This window comes from Pyrus communis, chromosome 14, assembly GCF_041283825.1.
Source record: "Pyrus communis isolate YQ-2024b chromosome 14, ASM4128382v1, whole genome shotgun sequence".
Classification (NCBI taxonomy): Eukaryota; Viridiplantae; Streptophyta; class Magnoliopsida; order Rosales; family Rosaceae; genus Pyrus; species Pyrus communis.
In genome coordinates, this window is record NC_142578.1 from 10330089 (window position 1) to 10350287 (window position 20199).

The 20199-nt window shown below is 35.3% G+C and overlaps 2 protein-coding genes and 1 long non-coding RNA gene across 3 annotated transcripts; 1 reads left to right on the top strand and 2 right to left on the bottom strand.

Annotated features, from left to right (window-relative positions):
• Positions 1-3513: 3513 nt before the first annotated feature.
• Positions 3514-4374, bottom strand: LOC137711874 (late embryogenesis abundant protein At1g64065). Its single transcript, XM_068451031.2, has one exon. The coding sequence runs from the start codon at positions 4273-4275 to the stop codon at positions 3631-3633; it is 645 nt and encodes a 214-aa protein (XP_068307132.1). The 5' UTR covers positions 4276-4374; the 3' UTR covers positions 3514-3630.
• A 3813-nt stretch (positions 4375-8187) lies between these two features.
• On the top strand, positions 8188-8952 carry LOC148691210 (uncharacterized). The gene is made up of 2 exons (XR_015955997.1): positions 8188-8294; positions 8706-8952. It is a non-coding gene; the product is annotated as an uncharacterized LOC148691210 (long non-coding RNA).
• Positions 8953-10844: 1892 nt separating this feature from the next.
• Positions 10845-11665, bottom strand: LOC137713822 (late embryogenesis abundant protein At1g64065-like). Its single transcript, XM_068453178.2, has one exon. The coding sequence runs from the start codon at positions 11545-11547 to the stop codon at positions 10915-10917; it is 633 nt and encodes a 210-aa protein (XP_068309279.2). The 5' UTR covers positions 11548-11665; the 3' UTR covers positions 10845-10914.
• Positions 11666-20199: the final 8534 nt, after the last annotated feature.

Below are 20199 nucleotides of genomic sequence, written 5' to 3' on the forward strand. Positions count from 1 at the left end.
TTTAACGGAAATATTAACAGAGTGAACAAAAAGAACCATAGCTACACATTTTAACGAGTTGAGAGACTAATGGTCAAGAAAATAAAGTTGGACTATTGATCCAATTGAGTTAAAGTTGAGTAACCATTGCTATAATTTTTTTTTTATACTTTATTATTTATGATATATTTATCCCTTCCAGTCTTTCTTAGCCCTTGAAATATATTTCCACGGTCAAGATGTTTGTGCCACGTAAAAAAAGAAAGAAAAGAAATTAAGGCTTCTTCTTCCTCTCATGCACGACCTTATCATCATCTTTCAGCCACCTCTCCACTTCAATCTAAATTTTTGTTGTTAAATTAAAAAAAAAAAAACATTGAAACTAAAATTTCAGTTACTGCAATTGAATTGAAATTAAATATATTAAATTGCAAAATCAAAATCGAAGAGTGAATCGGTTAGATAGTGAGGATAATACGGTGGTGTTTGATTTCTGATGGCAACGAAATTGAGCGAGCCCAAAACGAAAACCATGCCATGACCCTGTTGTCGAACGGCAACAGAGAAGGAGGTGAAGGAGATGACGACGACGGAGGGGAAGTCCAGTGAAAGTTGGTATTTGGTTATGGTGGCGAGATGGGACCAGTGAGCGGATTTTGTAGCTGGTGCAATGCCCCTGCCATGGTTGCGACATAAAAGAAGAGAAGCGTTTAAGAGATGGGTCGACAGAGAGAGGTGGAGGAGGGGATGTAGGTGGGTTCAACATAGGAGGGATGAGGTCGGCTTCCTACCATGCCAATAATAAGCACTTGAATAATCCTTGAAGGGAACATGAAGCATGCCATGCGGATGTCTATGTCAAAAGCAAGCTAATAAAGCACACATGAAGGATTAATCATGCCAAGTTAACTATAATAAAGTAATCATGCCGAACTAGTCATTGTACCTAGACAAACCCTACTCGAAAAGCACTATCAAACAATCAAGCTAGACCTACAAATCCGCAATTGTAGAGAGCATGCATGGGAACAAAAAAAGACAACAATGTCATACAAAATTATCAAGAAAGACGGTCCTACTACAGAAACCATGAGCTTAATTTTCCTGGTGAATTCGTACCTCTACCTTCAAGCCTCAATACTCACCAAAACTTGACAAGCATGAAGACCCCAAAATCCCTAGTAAACGTGCAAGCAGAGGGAAAAATCGGAAAATCAAAAGAAAATTCTGCTTTCAACGAAGCAACATGAACAAAATTCCAAAAAGCAGACACGCCCAAATCCCAATGGAAATCAACAAGGAAAAGTGGGAAAGAATGAAGATTTGTCTTAAGAAAAGAAGAGCATCAAACTCCTATCCTTCAACCAACAAGAATACCTGGAGTTTCCTTAGGAAAGTGAATTATGCATTGGAAACTAGGAGAAGCATCATCACGCAGTCGTCAGGTGGCACGTGGGAAGTGAAAGAGTCCCACCAAGTAGAACGTGTTTTGCAGTTTTGGGTCGGAGTTTGATTCTTCAGCCTTATTCAATTCTTTCGTAGCCAAATAATCAAGGGGCTAATGTTAGGGCCCAAAAATCTTACCTACAAACACAATCACGTCTTAAAGCCCAATCGTTGTGGAAGCTTCGTAAGCCAAGTTTAAATCCATGAATAAAGTGTGAAATTAAGAGTGCAAATTTACGATTATACCAGGCTAATATATAATAGTTTACTGGATGCCACGTCCATGCAAATCACACATATTTATCATGCCAAGTGGTATTATAATAATAATACACTAGAGAATTGTTATTAGCACTCCAAAAATCTCATTTGGCACTTCAAGCTTTCCATATTTGGAAAGAAAAATACACTTGTAAGGAGTGTAGAATGAGATTTTTGGAGTGCTAATAACAATTCCCATACATTAATATTACAATTTGAGTCACTCCAAGCATGTGGCACGCGTACATGAGCCCAAGCCACGTAATGAGGCTTGCCGAGTGAATCATGGTGTGAATGGTTACGCAAGTTAACTGGGTCTATATAGAATTAGAATTGTAGAAGACTTTTGGTTGCCTGGGAGCACCAAAAGTCCAAGCCCATTTGACATGTGGTTCTTCGCATAACATTTTAGGACTCATAAACATTTTAATTTTTTTCTATAAAACGCAATAAGTGTTTTTGATTTTTAGAAAATACTTTTACCTATTCCAAAAACAATCCGAAACATGCCCTGAATGGTTAAAGTTGACCATTTCCACACAAACATGAAGCAACACGATGCAGACAGAACCCCTTATCCCGAATCGTCAACCTTAACTAATTAGAAGAGACCTCACATGAAGAAGACTAGTAACGCATCTGATCAAACAAAAAAGAACAAACTATGTGAAGGAGAAATAAGAGATTATCCAAATATGCTCAAATTAAATACGACAACGTCGTAGTCAAGAAAGAGAGTGAATGAGAAGAAATCAAACAGGAAGAAGAGAGTTAGTCTGATATATAGTATATAGACTTTACTCGTTTGCCAAAAAAAATTATAGACTTAGTCATTGACACAGGCCCAAATTAGCTCACTTCATCCCAATATCGGTCAATTTACGTGTGTTTTTTTGCATGGATAAAACATTGCCAGGATGTCGAGATCAAACAGGAAGGAAGAGGATTGAAAGTTGAAACAGACGTTACAGCCAGCAGCAAAAACCGACCAAGAAACATGCTCCACGTTGTGATAATAGATGCAGATCATATGGGAACGTTAAATCTGGGGAACAAACCAAATTGAAGAAAAAGTTATATGTTTAACAGCCAGGACCCACAGAGTCTATGACCTCAACAGACACCTCCAATTTCAATCTAACAAACCCTTAATCAGAATTATAGTAATGATAACCACCTCCTAATTAACCTTTAATTATGAACGATAGGGATTTAGACTTTTTGGGTGATGGTTTTAGTGCCAGTAAAAATATAATCAAGTACGAGATTTCCCATTTCTCTACACAGAAGCACGCCATTGGGCTGCCGACAGTTGAGGAATCGATTCACTTGGCGTCTGTTTTTTTTAAGCCAAGACGTATGCGTTCCGAATTCCTGGCCAAAAGAAAAGGACGTCTTTCTCCTTTCGTTTTCTAGCATGTATTCGAAGTATTGACTGAGCAAAGTTATGGATTCAAGTATTAATCTTACTAAAAAGCTTCCTTATGGCACTATATGCTAGCATTTATATATATCTCCCATTTTTTTGGTGAAACACAGCTGTCATCAAGTGGACAGAAGAGAAAAACCTGGTCATAAAGAAATCTCAAATCTTATAATTGAAATGGATAGGAATTTTGTCACTAATTTTTTAGCCATTTGCACGCAAATTGAGTATTTTTCGATGTTTTTGCACTCATATGACAAGTGCAAAAAAATGAAAGGTGAGTGTTACAATCACTAGCAATTTAAATATGCGAACAAAAAATGACACAAACTTTTTATGAAAGATGAAGCGTATTATATATATATATATATCTATTACAACATACAAATTTGGATCAAGTATTAAGCAAGCAAATTAACAAATTAATGATTGAATTTCTAGAAACTAGATCTGTAAAGTAAATCCCAAAATACAAACTATACCAATATCATTAACAAAAACACTACCTAAAATAATCATTATTTGCATACTAAATCCTTAACTGTCTTATTCTTCAAAACAAGAACCATGGTGCAATTCATATCAATAGTCTTCCTCTTCTTCATGATATTCATCAGATGCACTCTCCCACTAATCTTTGCATAGCTGCTAATGTTCAAATATCCAGAATTAATCTCACTCCCTAAACCACCATTTTGAACATCCTTAGGCAGCCTATTAGACCTCACTTCAATACTCACGTTCACCTTCCGAGTCCCTCTCGCTTTCACGCTTCCATTTGCAAATTTAGCTTCGCCGACTTTGAACTCTCCGTACCACAAGCTCGCGCTACTCCCCTCAAACTTGTACCGCCCAAAGTTTTTGTTCTTTATCGCCATCTCAGTAGATAACGTTGCGTTGAACGAAGCTGCTGGAGAAGATGTGGACTTCAGAGTTTTGATCTGGACAGAGCTGAGATTGAAACCGGGGGATTTGACACGAAGAACAACCAAAGCAAAGACAAGGATGACTATGCTTTGAAGGACGATGCCTGCGAAGACGTAGACGAAACATTTGTTGCTTCTTTCTCTTCGTATGGCTTTGAAAGTGGGGTTTTCTTCATCGCTTCTGCGGTGTAATCTGGATGGTGCTAATGGCCAGATTTGGCTTTCTTGATCTGCCATTGTTTTGGGGGCTTTAGAAAAATATTGTAGAAAATTGTAAAGGTGTGCTGGATTTAATTAGAGTTTTGGTTAATGACGGGGGTTTATATTGAGTGGGAGTGAATGGTTGGTCATGTTTAAAATTTGAAGCTTAGGGGATAAGAATTGGTCAGTCATGGCCTACATCCGTGTCAGCTCTTGATTGTGGGATTTTATTTTATAGCTTTAGTCCTTGTATTTTAGGTGAGGTTGCACTCTAGCCCATTTTTCTCGAGTATAAGTAGTCTACTAATTGTTCTAACAATATGGTACTTTTCTCGAGTATAACCCTAAGAGAGAAAATTTTAGAGTGATGTTTCCTAACAATATGGTACTTATGCCAACAAATTTAGCGCGATCTGTGGTACATGTGAAGTGTTTAATTTACACACATAAAGATGGAGGTAATGTGTATGAAGATGTGAAGAATGAAGGATATATGAAGCTAGGGAACGTGTGGAAAAAGATCGAATACGAATGTAAGAAAGAAAAACTAGAAAAGAAAACCTATTAAAAGGAGTTTTCAGTTTCATTTGTGCATACTTTCATGTACCTTTGGTCATCCCTCTTTTCTCCATCATATTTCAACTATATTTCTTATAAAAAAATAAAAATTAAAAACTAAAAATATATAAGATGGACATTAAACTCTCCAATTTCTTCTCCATGGCACACTACTTAGTGATTTGAAAGTCATCGTTTTAAATCTTGGACTTAAGGAACATAGCATTGTAGCTAGTTTAATCGAAGTAATTCACAAGCTCAAGTCATTGTCATTGAATTGGACAAATTAGAAAAGTACGTATCTAAAATTTTAGGGCTGTATTAATGAAATATATCCAAACAGGAAGGATCAAAAAAAAGTAATTTAACCTTAGCTATATAATAAACAGCATTCACAGTAGGTCCAGAAACCTCTAGATATCTTTATAATTTTCATTTTTGTGAAATAATAGTTCACAAGTGGAATTCTTAGGGCACCACGCAGTGCTTTCTTGACGAGGTCAGTAACGGTCATCGATAAATCTGGGAATTCACCTTTTTTGTTTTTGTTTCATCACTTATTTGATCTTCCAGAGTACAAAGTTTTAGTCAGAATGTCATTTATTTTAGAGTTGCGACTTCTTCTGGTCCAAATAGGTCCTTAAATATTCAATCATACTAAAATAAAAAATGACAAAGAGCATGCATGCCTCAGAAATTTGAATAAGCCGTACATACTGATGTAAGAATCCACAACTGCTCATGTCCTTCAAAAGTTCAAATCGCACGTTGTTGTTTACCAAATCGTCTCCAGGAGAAATTATCGTTGTTACAGGCAATAAACAATTAGTTTATTTTGAATTTTTTTTTATAAAGAACAGGTTTCCTCAGAAAAGAAGAATGATTCAAAGGAGGATAAACGGTGTGCTCATAACAATACCACTTCTACGTGAACCAAAAGAAAATTGGCAAAAGACACATTCCAGCTGAGAACCTTCCTGTCTCCCTTTCTTTCTAGTTAGCACTAAAAGCTAAAAAAACAAATGTTGCATACACTAACTATTCATGAGGCTCGTTTAGAAAATGTTTTTAAATTACTGAAAGCGTTTTTAGAAAGCACTTGCAGTTCTTTTTTATGATTAATTTGCATTTTTACTAAGGATTGGTTTCAAAAATATTTTTTTTATAAAAGTACTTTCAGTATTTAAAGGCACTTCCCAAACGACCTCATAGTTTCGTCTGGGGAAAAAAAAAACAAAAAAAACTACTCATATTCATCTTTACAATTACTATATTTATGGGGTTTATAAACTTTCATTTTTGAATAAGATTAAAATGTAATCAAAACTTGGTTTAAGATTGCATATTGATTATAGTCCTTTGACTAGATATCCCCATCAAATTTTATTTGAACCAATATAATCTTTTTCTACACCCAATTTATTATTTACCCCCATATTTTAGGATTTTTAACTAAAATGATATCTGAGATTGACATAACTCCTCAATTTAGTTCTTGAAATTTGAAATCGATAGAAGTCATTAAGTTTGTCCACCATCAAATCATTCTAATCCTTTAACATAATTTTCCACGGAAGAGCTAAAATGATTGATTGATGGTGGACAAACCCATAGACCACTTCTATTGATTTCAAATCTCAATAACCAAATTGAAAAGTTATGCCACTCAAAGACCATGTTGGCTAAAAAGTTATTTATTTATTTATTTATTTATTTATTTTTATTTATTTTTTATTTTAATTATACTATCAATGTCTTTTTAAACCCAAATTTACTATCTAAACTACCCTCACAAATTTAATTCGATAAGTAAATTTGAGCTCATTTGGATGTGCTTTTAAAATACTAAAAGCGCTTTTGATGAAAATGTTTTTAGAACCAATCTTTAATAAAAAAACAAATAAATCATGAAAAAGCACTTAAAGTGTTTCCTAGAAGAAGCACATTACTGGTACTTCTTGCAGAAAACACTTTAAGTGCTTTTGGAACCCAAAAATATTTTCTCTAAAAGTGCTTTCAGTCATTTTAAAAGCACATCCAAACGAGCCCTTTATCTTTACACTTACTTAGAAAATGAAAACCCATAACCATGTTTGCAATTCATTCAAGGCGTAAAGAGAGTAGTAAAATGAATGAGGTCTACAACAATATGTGAGTAATCATTCAAAAGGGCTAATCGATCGGCTCGTTGGCTTATTTGGCTAATTCATCACTAAATATTGCTGTCTCTCGAAAGACATTTCACTCCGTTAATGTTCTGCTGTTCATTCCATCTTAATACAAAGCAGGTTTGTGCAACTTGATACTCAATTTTCCTGTTAATGCTTGATTGGGCAGCCTCTCTCTACTGTCCAATCTATTCTCAACTGGTCTGGTTTTCGTAACATTGTGCATGCTTTCTGTGCTGATATGTGGTTCAGATGATTTGGACTTGTTTTCTGTGCAAATCTGTTGTAATACGTGTGCATGTTTACAAGTGTGCTGATAATCATAATTAGTATTTCACTCCATTCTTCTGCAGATCAATGCAAACTAGCTTCCTACTAAGAGGATGCTTGAATGAATGTTGCTTAAAAACTATTATAGTGACATAATTTCTCTGATTAAGTTTTGAACAATGCAATGATGGAAAACTTATTCAAGTTTTGCTCGTTATGTTTTTGTAAAGTGGTCTTGCTACTTATTACAAAATAAAAAGCTGATCCCTAAGAGCTCGCAGTAATGTCCCTTCAGTGGACGTTCTTTTAGACTCATTAGGGTGCGAACCGAGATAGTTACACTTAAGAGAAATTAACACAATGTTCACGAGATATAAGTCATTTAGATTGCTGCATGATACATGAGATTTGTCATTGTGTTTTTTCCACACTCCAAGAGACTAAAAAGTAGTTGTTCTTTGGGAGGGAATCACTCTAAAGAGAGGAGGATAATACTCTAAGAGGAGGGGGATTGGGCTGGATCACACAATGGGCCAACAACTTAGAAATGTATCATACTAAATACAATATAATACGTCATCACCATCTATATGAATCGAACTCATCATAACTTCTCATTAAGTGAAGAGGAATACCATTTTTTTACTGTAGTATTAATTATTTGGTTAACACATTTTTAGTTTAGGTACTAATTGAAAACTCAAACTATTCAATTAGTTAAAATGAAAAAATGTGTAACTTAAGGTCATCTCCAACCGAGCCGGTTAAAGATCCATAGGCCAAAACATAGTCCCAAAAAGACCCAAAACCGTCTCCAACAGCAGGCCTAAAATAAATCTGGCCGAAAAGATTCGGGCTAACTGGCCGAAGGGTGGCTACACTTAGCAAGCCCGGTAGCCCCAGGCCCAATATGGCGGGCTCTACCCACGTGCAGCCCCATCTCCTCCATTTCTCTCTTTTCATTCTCTCCTCCATTTCCGATTCCACAAATTCACCTTCTTCGGCCCCATCTCCTCTCAGCCTCTCACAGTCGCAGCACCGCTCGCTCGCTCACACCAGGTAAACCTGTTAAACCCGTCTCTCTGCATTTTTATCTTTCCTGATTGATAACTTAATTTGGGTATTATTAATAGTTTAATTTAGAGTTTGATTGAAGGTTTAACTCAGGTTTATAATTGGGGTTTTACTTATGTTTTTGGATTAGGTGGGTTTTGGTATTTTCAGCTCCCCAAGTATTTCACTTTCGTTGTGGATTGTTGTTTTTGGAATTAATTAGCTTTGGTTTTTTTCATTTTTCTCATATTCCCACCTGATTTGGCTTCCATATAAAAACCAACAAATAGCTCACCTATGACAAGTAGCTCCCATTTGTATTAACTTCAGGTGATTTGTTGGTTTTGTTTGTACATAGTTTCTGTCGACAGTCTTCTTACCTGTATGGATATGATCATCATTCTGTTCTTCTTGTAGGAGGGAGAGAGAATTTAAAGTGGTTATCAAATTTGCTGCAAGTAATTTCGAGTTTTCCTCTACTTGGTTGAGCTTTTGTTGCTCGTATAATTGCCCGTTAAGCATAGGATGACCGCCCAGTGTTAGACGAAATGTCTCAAAGAAATATGACATTTTGGTACTCGTTTGGAAACTGGGTTATTTGCTACTTTACTTGTAAATCCAAGTTTTGCTATGAAAATTGTATTCATCAGGAAATTCGATGAAACCGCTTGCTGATGATCTCTATGATTATCACAACAAAAACGTTTGATCGTGCTTTTTTTCGCCGAGACAACGGTGAATAAGGGTTCTATTTGCTTGTTTCTTTTTAAGACTTTTCAAAATCTTATTCATTTATCGATAAGTGACACTTAAAATACGTTTGAAAGTTTTATTTTAATATAGTAGTTTAATTTAATTAACCAATAAAGTTAAATAATAAATTATTGAGGGAGTTAAAAAATAGCTCATTCGGTTAGAGATTGTATATAAATATGATCTGGTACTTTTTATTAAAAAAATAATTTCTTGCAGAGTTATAATCTGGACAAAGACTAAACATAGCTCTTTCGGTTGAAGATGACTTAAAATCCCCCAATGACATTCTAAAATCTTAAATCTAAAATGATCAACCCCAAACCTTGATGGACCTACTAAAACTCTAAAACTCAAGTCAACTTCGACTCTATCGAACCTTATAAAGTTTTAAAAGTAATAAGCGTGGGACAAAATGGTAGTTTGCCATATCTTTTATTTAGTAATAGACCACCTTGCAATAAAGTTTGTGGCCTATCCTGAAATATGTAATTGAACTTATTTTCCTTAAACATGATACATTTTCTTAAATCCTATGTCCAACTTGGTATTTAATCTAAATTTACCTTACTTTTTGGTCTGAATTTAAGGTTCTTTTTAATTCTTATGCAACAACTAACCAAAACAAGCACAGACGCATGAATGCATCAGGTATGTTCTACATTGTATTTATCGCATGGAGTGGGTCTGCTTCAGGCCTCTTCATTATATATATATGCAATAGTAAACACACATGTTGCCCTTCCTATTCCTAACCCACCTAATCATGCACAACTATAGAATAATTAACTATATACCATCCAATCAAAACTTCGGAATAAAGCTATGTTGAGGATCGAATAAAAAATTAAATATGCTTTGGTCTTTAATTATTTTACTATATTTTAGTTTATTTTTCATGAACGAAAGACGATACAGATACTTGGCTTCTCCTATTCTCCACTTTATAAGCAAACTATTAAAATAGGAAACTCATTATTTCCAGCAGCCCACATGTTTCACATAAACTAATAAAATACCGTACATTGGCTGGGTGCGAATCGTTCAGGATCCCAGCAATTTAAGGCATCTCATCTTCTTGCTTCTTAGGTTTGAAAAATTTCATAGTAGAGTAGAATTTTATTGCCAAATAATTTAATATGTTATATTGTCGACTAATAAAAGAATTCTTGATCTTCGTGTCAAATTAAAATCAGATTATAATAGGAGTGGTGCTATTCACACACTTTTTTTTGTCTTTCACATATTTCTGTCAATTTCAACTGTCGAATCAAATGAATTGAAAACGGATCAAAGGATAAAAATTAAGAGGGATATATGAAAGGTGAAAAAGAATATGGATCGTGCCACCCTATTATATGCTAGATATTTTGATAAGAAGAGCATAACTATATCATCCAGAGACAAGAGCATATATGACATGGGAGGCGTTTTTAGTTGGACAAAATAAAGACCGCATGCATAATATGTACTCAACAGCTACATGAGCACAGCCTATGCCTTGTCCTCTCCTGAGATATATTTGACAAGTTCATTTTATGTGTTTAATTATAGTCAACTAAAGTTGGCCTGTAATACAAACATTGGCTTGAGGAAATTAGGGGGTCACTGTCATCTCTCGAATAAATATTTTGACAACTTCATCAACTTTTTTTTTATAGTCTTATTCACAGACTGCAAGTTGGAGTATCTGTTGGTTTTTACACACTATTAGATATTTGAATCTTATATCATCATGGCATCACGTTCACATAAAAAAGGGGAAAAAAAAGAGCAAGCAGTTCAACTTTGAAATAAAAACAATACCAACAAAAATAAAATAAATTTCCAGAAAATATTTAACATGAATACAAAGAAATAATCTTGGTTGTTTTCATTTGCATTTTAAACTTTTGAGCGTCTTCGATGACAGATCAAATGCCATGGTGCAGTCCATGGTGGAAGACTTCTTCTTCTTCATGATAAGCATCAATTCAACCTTTCCAGTCAACTTAGCTGCACTGTTGAGTGTCAATACCCCACTATTCAATTCACTGCCAAGATTGGTACCGCTCAATGCACTTGAACTCAAGCTCACCTCAACATCAATTTTTTTGGTAGAAAGCATTCCAGCCTTGCTTTTTGGAATAGAAACTTGCCCAACAGTCACACCTTGGTACAAAAACGTGACAATGGCAGCATCGTACTTGTATGGGCCAAAATTTGTATTCTTGACTTTGATTTGGGTTGTAAATGTAGTGTCGAATGAAGGTGTTGCAGGGGCAGAGTTGAAGTTTTGGACGTTGATGTTGCCTAGTCTGACCTTAGGGGTCTTAACTTTCATGACGGTGAGACTCAGCGCAGTTATGACCAAGATCTGAAACACAATGAAAATACCAATATAAATGGCCAACTTGGTTCTCTTCTTGCGTTTCAGCTCATCGGCTGATTGCAAAGACTCTGCATCACTTCTTGTGTAACCATTTGCTGGTGCCAAGGGATAGGCCTGGTTGGTTTTCTCAGCCATGTTAATATCCTCTTCTTTTCTGATATGAAAGTGGGAAGAAAGGTTTTCTGGTTTTTTGTAGGTTTGTTTTCTTGGATGAAACTGAAAAATGGGGGAAGTTGTTTGTGGAAATGGTGGAGGAGTTGCGTGTTATATATAGTTTTTGAGTATGGACCTATTTTTAATATGTTATATGGTGGAGTGAATTTCCAAGAACGTGTATGGTATGGGAAAGGAATTTAAAATTTTTAGTATTTTATTGCGGACACCAAACGCGTACTTCCAAAGACAAAGGTGGTAATTCTTGACTTCTAGATGATCGATGACTTTAGGTGAGGACCACCATTTAGGGTTTTGCTTTCAGAACAAATTAAATATCAAATGAATCTTCATTTTACCAAAAAAATATCAACAGAAGCTTCGATTATATCCGTTGGCATGACTAAATCCCCGTATCACAGGTGAGAACATGGTTTGGTTTGTGTGATATACTTTAGTGTTGGCAAATTTTTCTTTTTCAAAATTTAATACACTATTGTCCCAAGAGAAATTCTTTGGACATTTTTAGAAAGAAATGAATACGAATAGCATATATCTGAGCAATAAATAATATGTTATAAATAATATGTATGATAGAGCAAGGGTTGTAGTAAGAACTCATGAAAGACCAAGCCCGGTCCTGAGAGAGGCCTAGGGCAATGCCAAAAAATGTGGTCCAACTTCATATAAGAAAAATTATTTGTTTTCACACACAAGACTTTGATAAAATTATACTCAGAAAAACATTTCAAACTTAATAATTTAGAAATAAGGAAAAACTAATTTATTTTATATTAAGAGAAGGGACCCAAAAAACCCTAGGCTTAAAAGTAGATAGATGATGAGTTTTGTTTCCTTTCTATCTAAACTTTTAGAGAAATGCTAAGGAGACTCTCAAAAGTGGGACTTTCCATGTACTTTCCGCTACCTTATGGTTTTGGCGCAATTTCTGTGCCAACACTATAAAACATTGTGCCAAAAACATGAGGTAATGGAGAGTCCATGAAAGGTCCCACCTTGAAAGAGTCTCCTTAGCATTTCTCAAATCTTTAAAGTGTTTCTTTTTTTATATAAACCCTCAAGTGTTTTTTTTTTCTTATTTACTAACCTTGTCAATATGGAACTAAAAAAAATAATCATATTTCCGAGTCATTTATTGATATGTAAAAACAATGAATGAACACTAAATTAAACCTAGTATTGGTAAGGCATACATACATTAATTTCTTGAAGGCTAATAATGATAGAGATACCAAATTTTGTAAACCATTTGATGTCATTATTGATGATTGGATTATTGTTTAAGGACAGCTCGGTAGTAATTAAAAAGAAATTAACAACCAAACAAAAAGTGTAAAAAATAGAAAGAATAAAAATGTACATAACATTTCAAACGCAGGAGCACTCGTTAATTTTAAACAACAGAAATCACTACTTCTTATTAAATTTCTTGATCATTTAAACAAATTTTATAAATTTATTCTCTATAAAAAGAAATTTGTAAAAATTGAAAAGTAGAAAAATGCACATAGCATTTCAAACCCAAAACATCCTCATTAATTTTAAACATCATAAACAATCATTTCTAGTTAAACTTCTTGATTATTTAACCAAAATCTATAATTTATATTCTTATGAAATGATATTCGTAAAAATTGGAAAGTAAATAAACACACATAGAGTTTTGAACCCAGGACCTCCATGTTAATTTTAAACAATAAAACCCACTAATTATGGTTAAACTTCTTGGTCATTTAACCAAATTTTATAAATTTATACTTTTATGAAAATATATATGAAAATATCACTCTAATAATTTTGGTGTCCCAATTTTTTTGGGCCTTGGACGGTTGTCTAGCTCGCACTGGGCCAGGGTCGGCCCCGTGAAGGACAAATTGATAGGTTTCCCAAAACCATAGGGTTACACCAAGGCTCAACTTGAAGTCATTACCTTTTTTGCATTGGTAATGGATGAGATAACAAGATATGTTCAAGATGATATTCCTTGATAGATGAAACACAATAATAAGAGTAAGTGTGAAGCTTAACCTTTGGCAGGTAGTGTTGGAATCTAAATGTATACCTAAGTACGTCAAGATAGAGTATATGGAGTGAATGCTTTCATTATATATATTGCATCTATCTTGCAAAATAATAGAGAATTAGATGGAAATTACAACCATAAAATACAAGTTGGATGGATGAAGTGGAAGAGTGCACCGAGTGTGTTCTTTGACCGTTGTATGCCACTAAAGCTCACATAATTTTTTTTATAGAACTACAAGAGGACCATCAACGTTTTGTGGTACGGAATGTTAGGCGGCCAAGTATCAACACATGCAAAAAAATGAGTGTAGCCGAGAGGAGAATGCTTCATTAGATGTGTGGGTATAGGAGCAATGATAGGATTAAGAAAGAGGATATCTAAGGTAAAGTAGGGCTGGCTGAAATTGGAGCTAAGATTTGAGAAAATCGGTTAAGATGGCTTGGACATGTGAAATAAATACCTATAGATTCTCCGGGTAGAAAAGTTGATTGTGAGACTGAGGCTTAGAGCAAAAGGGTTAAAGAAAGACCGTGAAACACTTATGGGAGTGTAGTCAAATTAAGATTTGATAGCACTTGATAATATTTTAATAGACTTTAAAATCCGGGTGTAGTCAAATAGATTTTAAAAGATTTTGAAATCATGGTGTAGTCAAATTAGGATTTTAATGAATACATCCAAATCTCTGGGTAGTCGATTAGGATTTAAAAAAGTCCACAAGAGTCTGTGTAGTGAATTATCAAGGATTTGCTAGGATGAACAATCCCATTTCCTTGCAAGTAAGCTTGAAAGTAAAGCTTGTGAGTGTTTGCTATTGTTCCAATCCAATACAAACTATGGATGACATTGATTAAGGATGGACAAGTGAGTCACTCTTTGATTACTAACCATGTAAGGTGTGGTGAGTGGGTTTTTACACGGAAAGCGTTTGGTTAAATTATTGAGAGGGACTTGGTTTTGTAGAATTCCATGATTTATAGGTATTGAAAGATGGAGTGTGCTAGAGATACGGTGGGATTGTTTTGGGAAATGAGGGGTGATGGATTTGAGCTTGATGAAACAACTTTGGCGACAGTTCTTGGGAGTATGGGGACATGGGGAATTGAGTTTGGGTAAGTGGGTGGAGTGTTTTGTAATTGAGAAGAAATTTGAGATGAATTCATATGTGGACTCTACGTTGATTAACATTATAAAAGTCCTAAGAAATCCATGAAAAAAATCCATACAAATCCATAAAAATCTATAATTGAAATCCATATAAATCTATCAAAGTCCATATAAAATTGTAGAGTCTATTAAAATCCTTTAAAATGTGTCATTTATAGCGCGTTTACGTAACCGTAATGAAAAGAGGAGGAATTGAATTGATGAGGAGTTGGAATGAGGAGAAGTCAAAATCGGATTCCTGTTGAAACTGTTTACTTAAATGTTCTGGAATCGGAATAGAATTCCATAAAGCTATTTACTAATTCAGCAGAATCGGAATATAAACTAGTATGATTACTAAAATGCCCTTGTCCCAAATCAAATATGTATTAATGCTAGCCAAGATAGTGTAAGCCACCATGATTTGCGTATATTGTTTATAACCTGCTCTTTGTGCTTGATGTCACTTGAGCTATGCTTAGGCATGCTCATTTTGTTCTTAGGATTGTGTATGTCATGAACAGTTTGAAATTCCACATGGTGGCATGATACAATTTTATAAATGTGTTAGACAACATAACAGCTATTCAGCTTGTGTTTCAGAGAGTGAATTGATGAAAATTTTCCATATCTTTGGTGGTATCAGGGCAGTCTTAGCCACCATGCCACATTTCAGTGTTTCTTGAAGTTACTGATTCACGTAATACTTCCAATGACTGGAGTTGTTTTGTGAGCCATCGTTTATCGGTTGTTAACCAGATGATAGAGGAGAAGTCTGTCACTAATGAGTCTCAGAACAGGTACTCCAAAGCTGCGAAGGACTGGGGCTAGCGTGAATTTTGTATAATAGTAAATAAATGAAGGAAAAACATTAGGAACAAACAAAGAGTAGGAAATAACTTCATTTAAGTTAATATTTTACATCAAAGTACATCTATCTAACCATCATAACCAACCTAAACAAACTAGTCATACCCTGCCTAGGCATCATATTATAAACAAAATATTCATAACTTGCCTACACATCAGATTGTCAACAAAATATTCCTAACCTGCCCAAACATCATAACATCATATCACAGGTACTCAATAAGTTCCTAACAACCAAATAATTCAAGTAAATTACATAAATTTAGAACATGCAACAGAACAATAGATGTCCAAAAAGACCAATCATAGTGATTTGCATTAGAATGATTGCAACGAGATTATAATGATTGATGTAAGGCCAATATTGTCCACATGTATCATAAAAAGTCTCATAAACATCTTCAATCTGCAAAAGAGCTGAAGTTTATAACACATGCAGTTGATATCAAAGTGCACAAAATGCTCAGCTCTGGTGCAAAATAAATTTTAGCAATTAAGTCTTTAAAGACAGAGATAGTAATTAGTAATTTATAACATTTTATAATTGAACACAAGCGTCTAACCTCCAGGGTAGACCTCAACCAAAGGCACAAGACAAATTGCCTGTTTTGATGACCCATATTCCCCAGACCTCAATCAAAGGCGTCAGACAGACTCTAGGGGTGGGCGCGGTGCGGTTCGGTGCGGTTTCGAGTGAAAAGTTAAGTTTTCCATAATACAAGGATCTTCAAGGATTCATAATACTTTACTACAACCCAATTGAAAAGTTAAGTTTGCCATAATACAAGGATCTTCAAGGACCACCCAAGTTTGGGCAGTGATGGAGAAGAACAGCAGGTACTGATGTTGCATTAAATAATTTTGCCATCCTATTGTGATGCTGCATCTACTTATGCTGCACCAGTGATGCTGTACCTACTGATGATGCATTAGTGATGCTGCATCTACTGATGCTACACCAGTGATGCTGCACCTACATATTCCCTTTCTCGCCTCAGATTCCAGAGAATGTTTACTTTTTCCAGTTACATTCTTATGCAATCATTCACTTGTTGGACTGAAATCAGACCCAATTCACAAATCCAAAAACCAATAACAAAGTTTTCAACTTATTGAAATTAGTAAAAAACTTAGAAGAACTAGTGGGTAAGAATCAACTCAGCTTCTCTCTTTCTCTCTAACAAGTGAAGTGAAATGAAGGAAGCAATGAAAGATTCAGCAGGATGCGAAAAATCTTTCATTTATTTTCTATCACAGGTCAGAGTCTTCATCTAGAAACTCATTTAGTCGTGTAGTTCAAAGCAAAAAATTCAACATAGAGATAAAAACACAGAAGAAGTAGGGATTTACCTATCCGTAATTGTGACGAGAGCTGTGGCTGAGAGGAGAGAAAGAAGTTGCGTTTTAAGGAAAATGGCAGTCTAGGGTTAAAAGGTTAATCTTGGAAATAATGAAAGTAAGTGAGGGCATAAAGGGAACAAAATTAGCATTCTGATTGCCCGGAATCCAAATACCTTCCCTAACTTGGGAATCCAATTCAGCCAAATATTGGAATTGGACTCCAAAATTTGTGTGGGACCCACTAAATTTTGATTCCTTCAGATTTGGTAAACACCAGAGTATGCCGTAATCGGAATTCAATTCCGTTTCTTGATTCCGATTACCCTTACGTAAACGTACTATTAGTCTATTAAAATTCTTTAAATTCTAAGTTGACTACACCCTCCTTAGAAAGAGACTTTAAGAAAAGAGAGTATTTTGAGCTAAATGAAGACTTGGCGCAAAACTGAGCATAATAGCATTCTAGAATACATAAAACCGACCTCATTTATTAAGATAAGACTTTATTATTGTTGTTGCTGTTGTCCCTAAATACAAACAAGAAGTATTGGGTACTTGAAGAATGAATGTTGTTGAAGACTTGACTATGTGAATATGGCTGAGGGTTTCAGGTAGGGATGGACATAGGCTGGATCGGGCCCAAATTTAGATGAACCGGACCTTACCCATTGTAAATAGTAACGGGACGGGCCGAGTTGGGTAATAGGTTTTGAGAATTTGGAACTGGACCTAACCCGGCTTGTTTGAAATTGGTTGAAACGGGCCGGGTCCACGGGTCCAATATCTTTTTTTTTTTTTTTTGGTCAGCCACAGAAAGGACAACCTCATTGAGTTTGCAATTCGTACTTGAGCCCAGCCACACCAGTAGCTTCGGTTGAAGCTGCTGACCCTGACATACAAATCGAAACAGAGAGATGCCATCTTCCTCATGGATCCAAGACCTCCCTCATTGCCATTACAAATTACACCAGTTGATGAATCAAAACAAAATTTTACATACCCAGAAGCAAATTTTCCCAAAAGCACTTATTATGAAATCACAGCCCCAAAAACCCTAAATTCCCAAATAAGAAACCCACATAATTCCTAAATCAATTGAAAAGCTTATGTAAAAATCCTAAATTCCTAAATTAGAAACCCTAATTCATAAATTACCTTGGGATTTGCAGGATGATAGTGGTGTACTCGATGGTGGGGATGATGTGGTGGTGGTCGAAACTTGTGATTGGGAGGACCGGTGGAGAGTCAAGAGAGGATGCCACGATGGTGATGGTGGCTGGCTATTGTGATGTCAACACAGTTGAGGTCAACTTAGTTACTACGGGTGGGAGGGAGAACGAGAAAGTGTAGACAGTCGATGGATGGAGATGAGAGCCTGGGCTCAAGATTGAGGTCTGAGACGAAAGAGGAAAAGAGATTTAATAAGGAGAGATCGAGGGAGGAGAAAGTCACTGCCTTTTGCGAGTGCTCTAGTTAGGAATTCGAGGGAGATAGAGTCTGTAGGCATTGAGGAGAACAGATGGTGGTGGTTGTGTTGAGGAGAGCAGATGTTGTGTTGGAGTCGGGATAGAGACCTCGAGGTTGAGGCTTGAATTCTAGAGAGGGGAAAGTTGAGTGAATTATGCCTGAGAACATTGGGAGTCTTGGGACGAGACAATTCAGACAATAATAAGAGAGAGAAAGAGGGTGATAGATGGTAGAGATTTAATCAAGGTAGGAAATCAACGGTCTAGGTCGGGGGCCCGTTTTCTCCAATTTCTAGAACTGCCCTGCCCCATTATTTACTTGGACCCATCCCGCCCCGTTTTGTATTTATAATGTTTAGACCCACCCCATACCTGCCTCGAATCCCATGGATCCGCCTCGACCCGCGGGTCCAGGACCCATTTGCCCACCCCTAGTTTAAAGAGCTTAAATAATTACCAATCAAATTAAATGTTTCTAAAAAATCGAGGATAAAATCTGTATGGTGCAAATTTAACACTGGATAGAGTAAGTATATACCTGGTTTCAACTGCATCAGCATCCGATTGAAAGGTGCTTTGACTTGTGGCTTTATTTATAGGTTCTTTACTAAAGAAACAAATACATTTATAAAATTTCACCCATTGTTAGATATTTTGTGTATTTTCTCTCAATGCTAAGTTATTTTGTTGGATACTATTTCTTGTTAGTTGCTACTTATTTTGTTGGATACTATTTCCTATATTCAATTTGATAATTAAGTGAGTAAAAAATGAATTTCATTATAAAGCTGTATGCAATGCATAAAAGACGCTTGTTTTATTATTCTTTATGTCTTCGCCTTGTTGGTTGCTACTCTGGCCATGACATAAGGAGAGTTTTTATTTATTATTATTATTATTTTTTTTTTTTTGCGTATTCGGATTATAGTCACATGGTGCAATTTCATTAAAATTATAATATATATTTATTTTTATTTATATTTTAAAATTAAGACATATCAATCATGTTGCGCGTCCACCTATATTACTTGTAACACTTAAGTGCTATAACACTCGACAAGCATTTTATTTATTTACTATTATCAAGCGATACTTATATTAATTGAAATTAATAGGTATATAAATACACGAACATCCTCAACAAGAATAATAAAAAGCCAAACTGGCTCGAAACAAGATACAAATGCATAAGTGGCCAGTATTTCTGAAATAGATAAATATTACTCTGACAAAATTAATGCCAATTGTGAATTTTCTTTCTGGTGCCTCGCTATGTACACAATGTCATATTTTCTCGCTCACTTAGGCCATCTCTAATCGAGCAGGCCACAAGGATATAGGCCAAATGATAACACTTTTAGACACAAAATCCATCTCCAATGAAGGTTTGGGCAAAAAATGCTTAGGACACACCGGGCGAAAATCCAGCCATAAGGCCAGCGGGCTGGCCATCTTTAGCATGCCAGTCAACCCTTTCAGTTGGACCCAGCTAGATTTTTTTTTTTTATTTTTTATTTTTTATTTTTATTAAGATGAAATTAAAATTTCTAATTTTTTCCTATAAATACCTAAGACATTTCGACACAATTTCTCACATCATTTTAACTCTTCTATATTATTTTACCTCATTTTATTTTAATTCCTCACATTATATTCACCTCAAACACTCTTTTCATACACACCCGTCTCTTATCTCTTCCAATAATCTTTCTTTTAATGTTTTTCAACAAATGGCCACATCTTCAAGTGACATTCAAAATATGT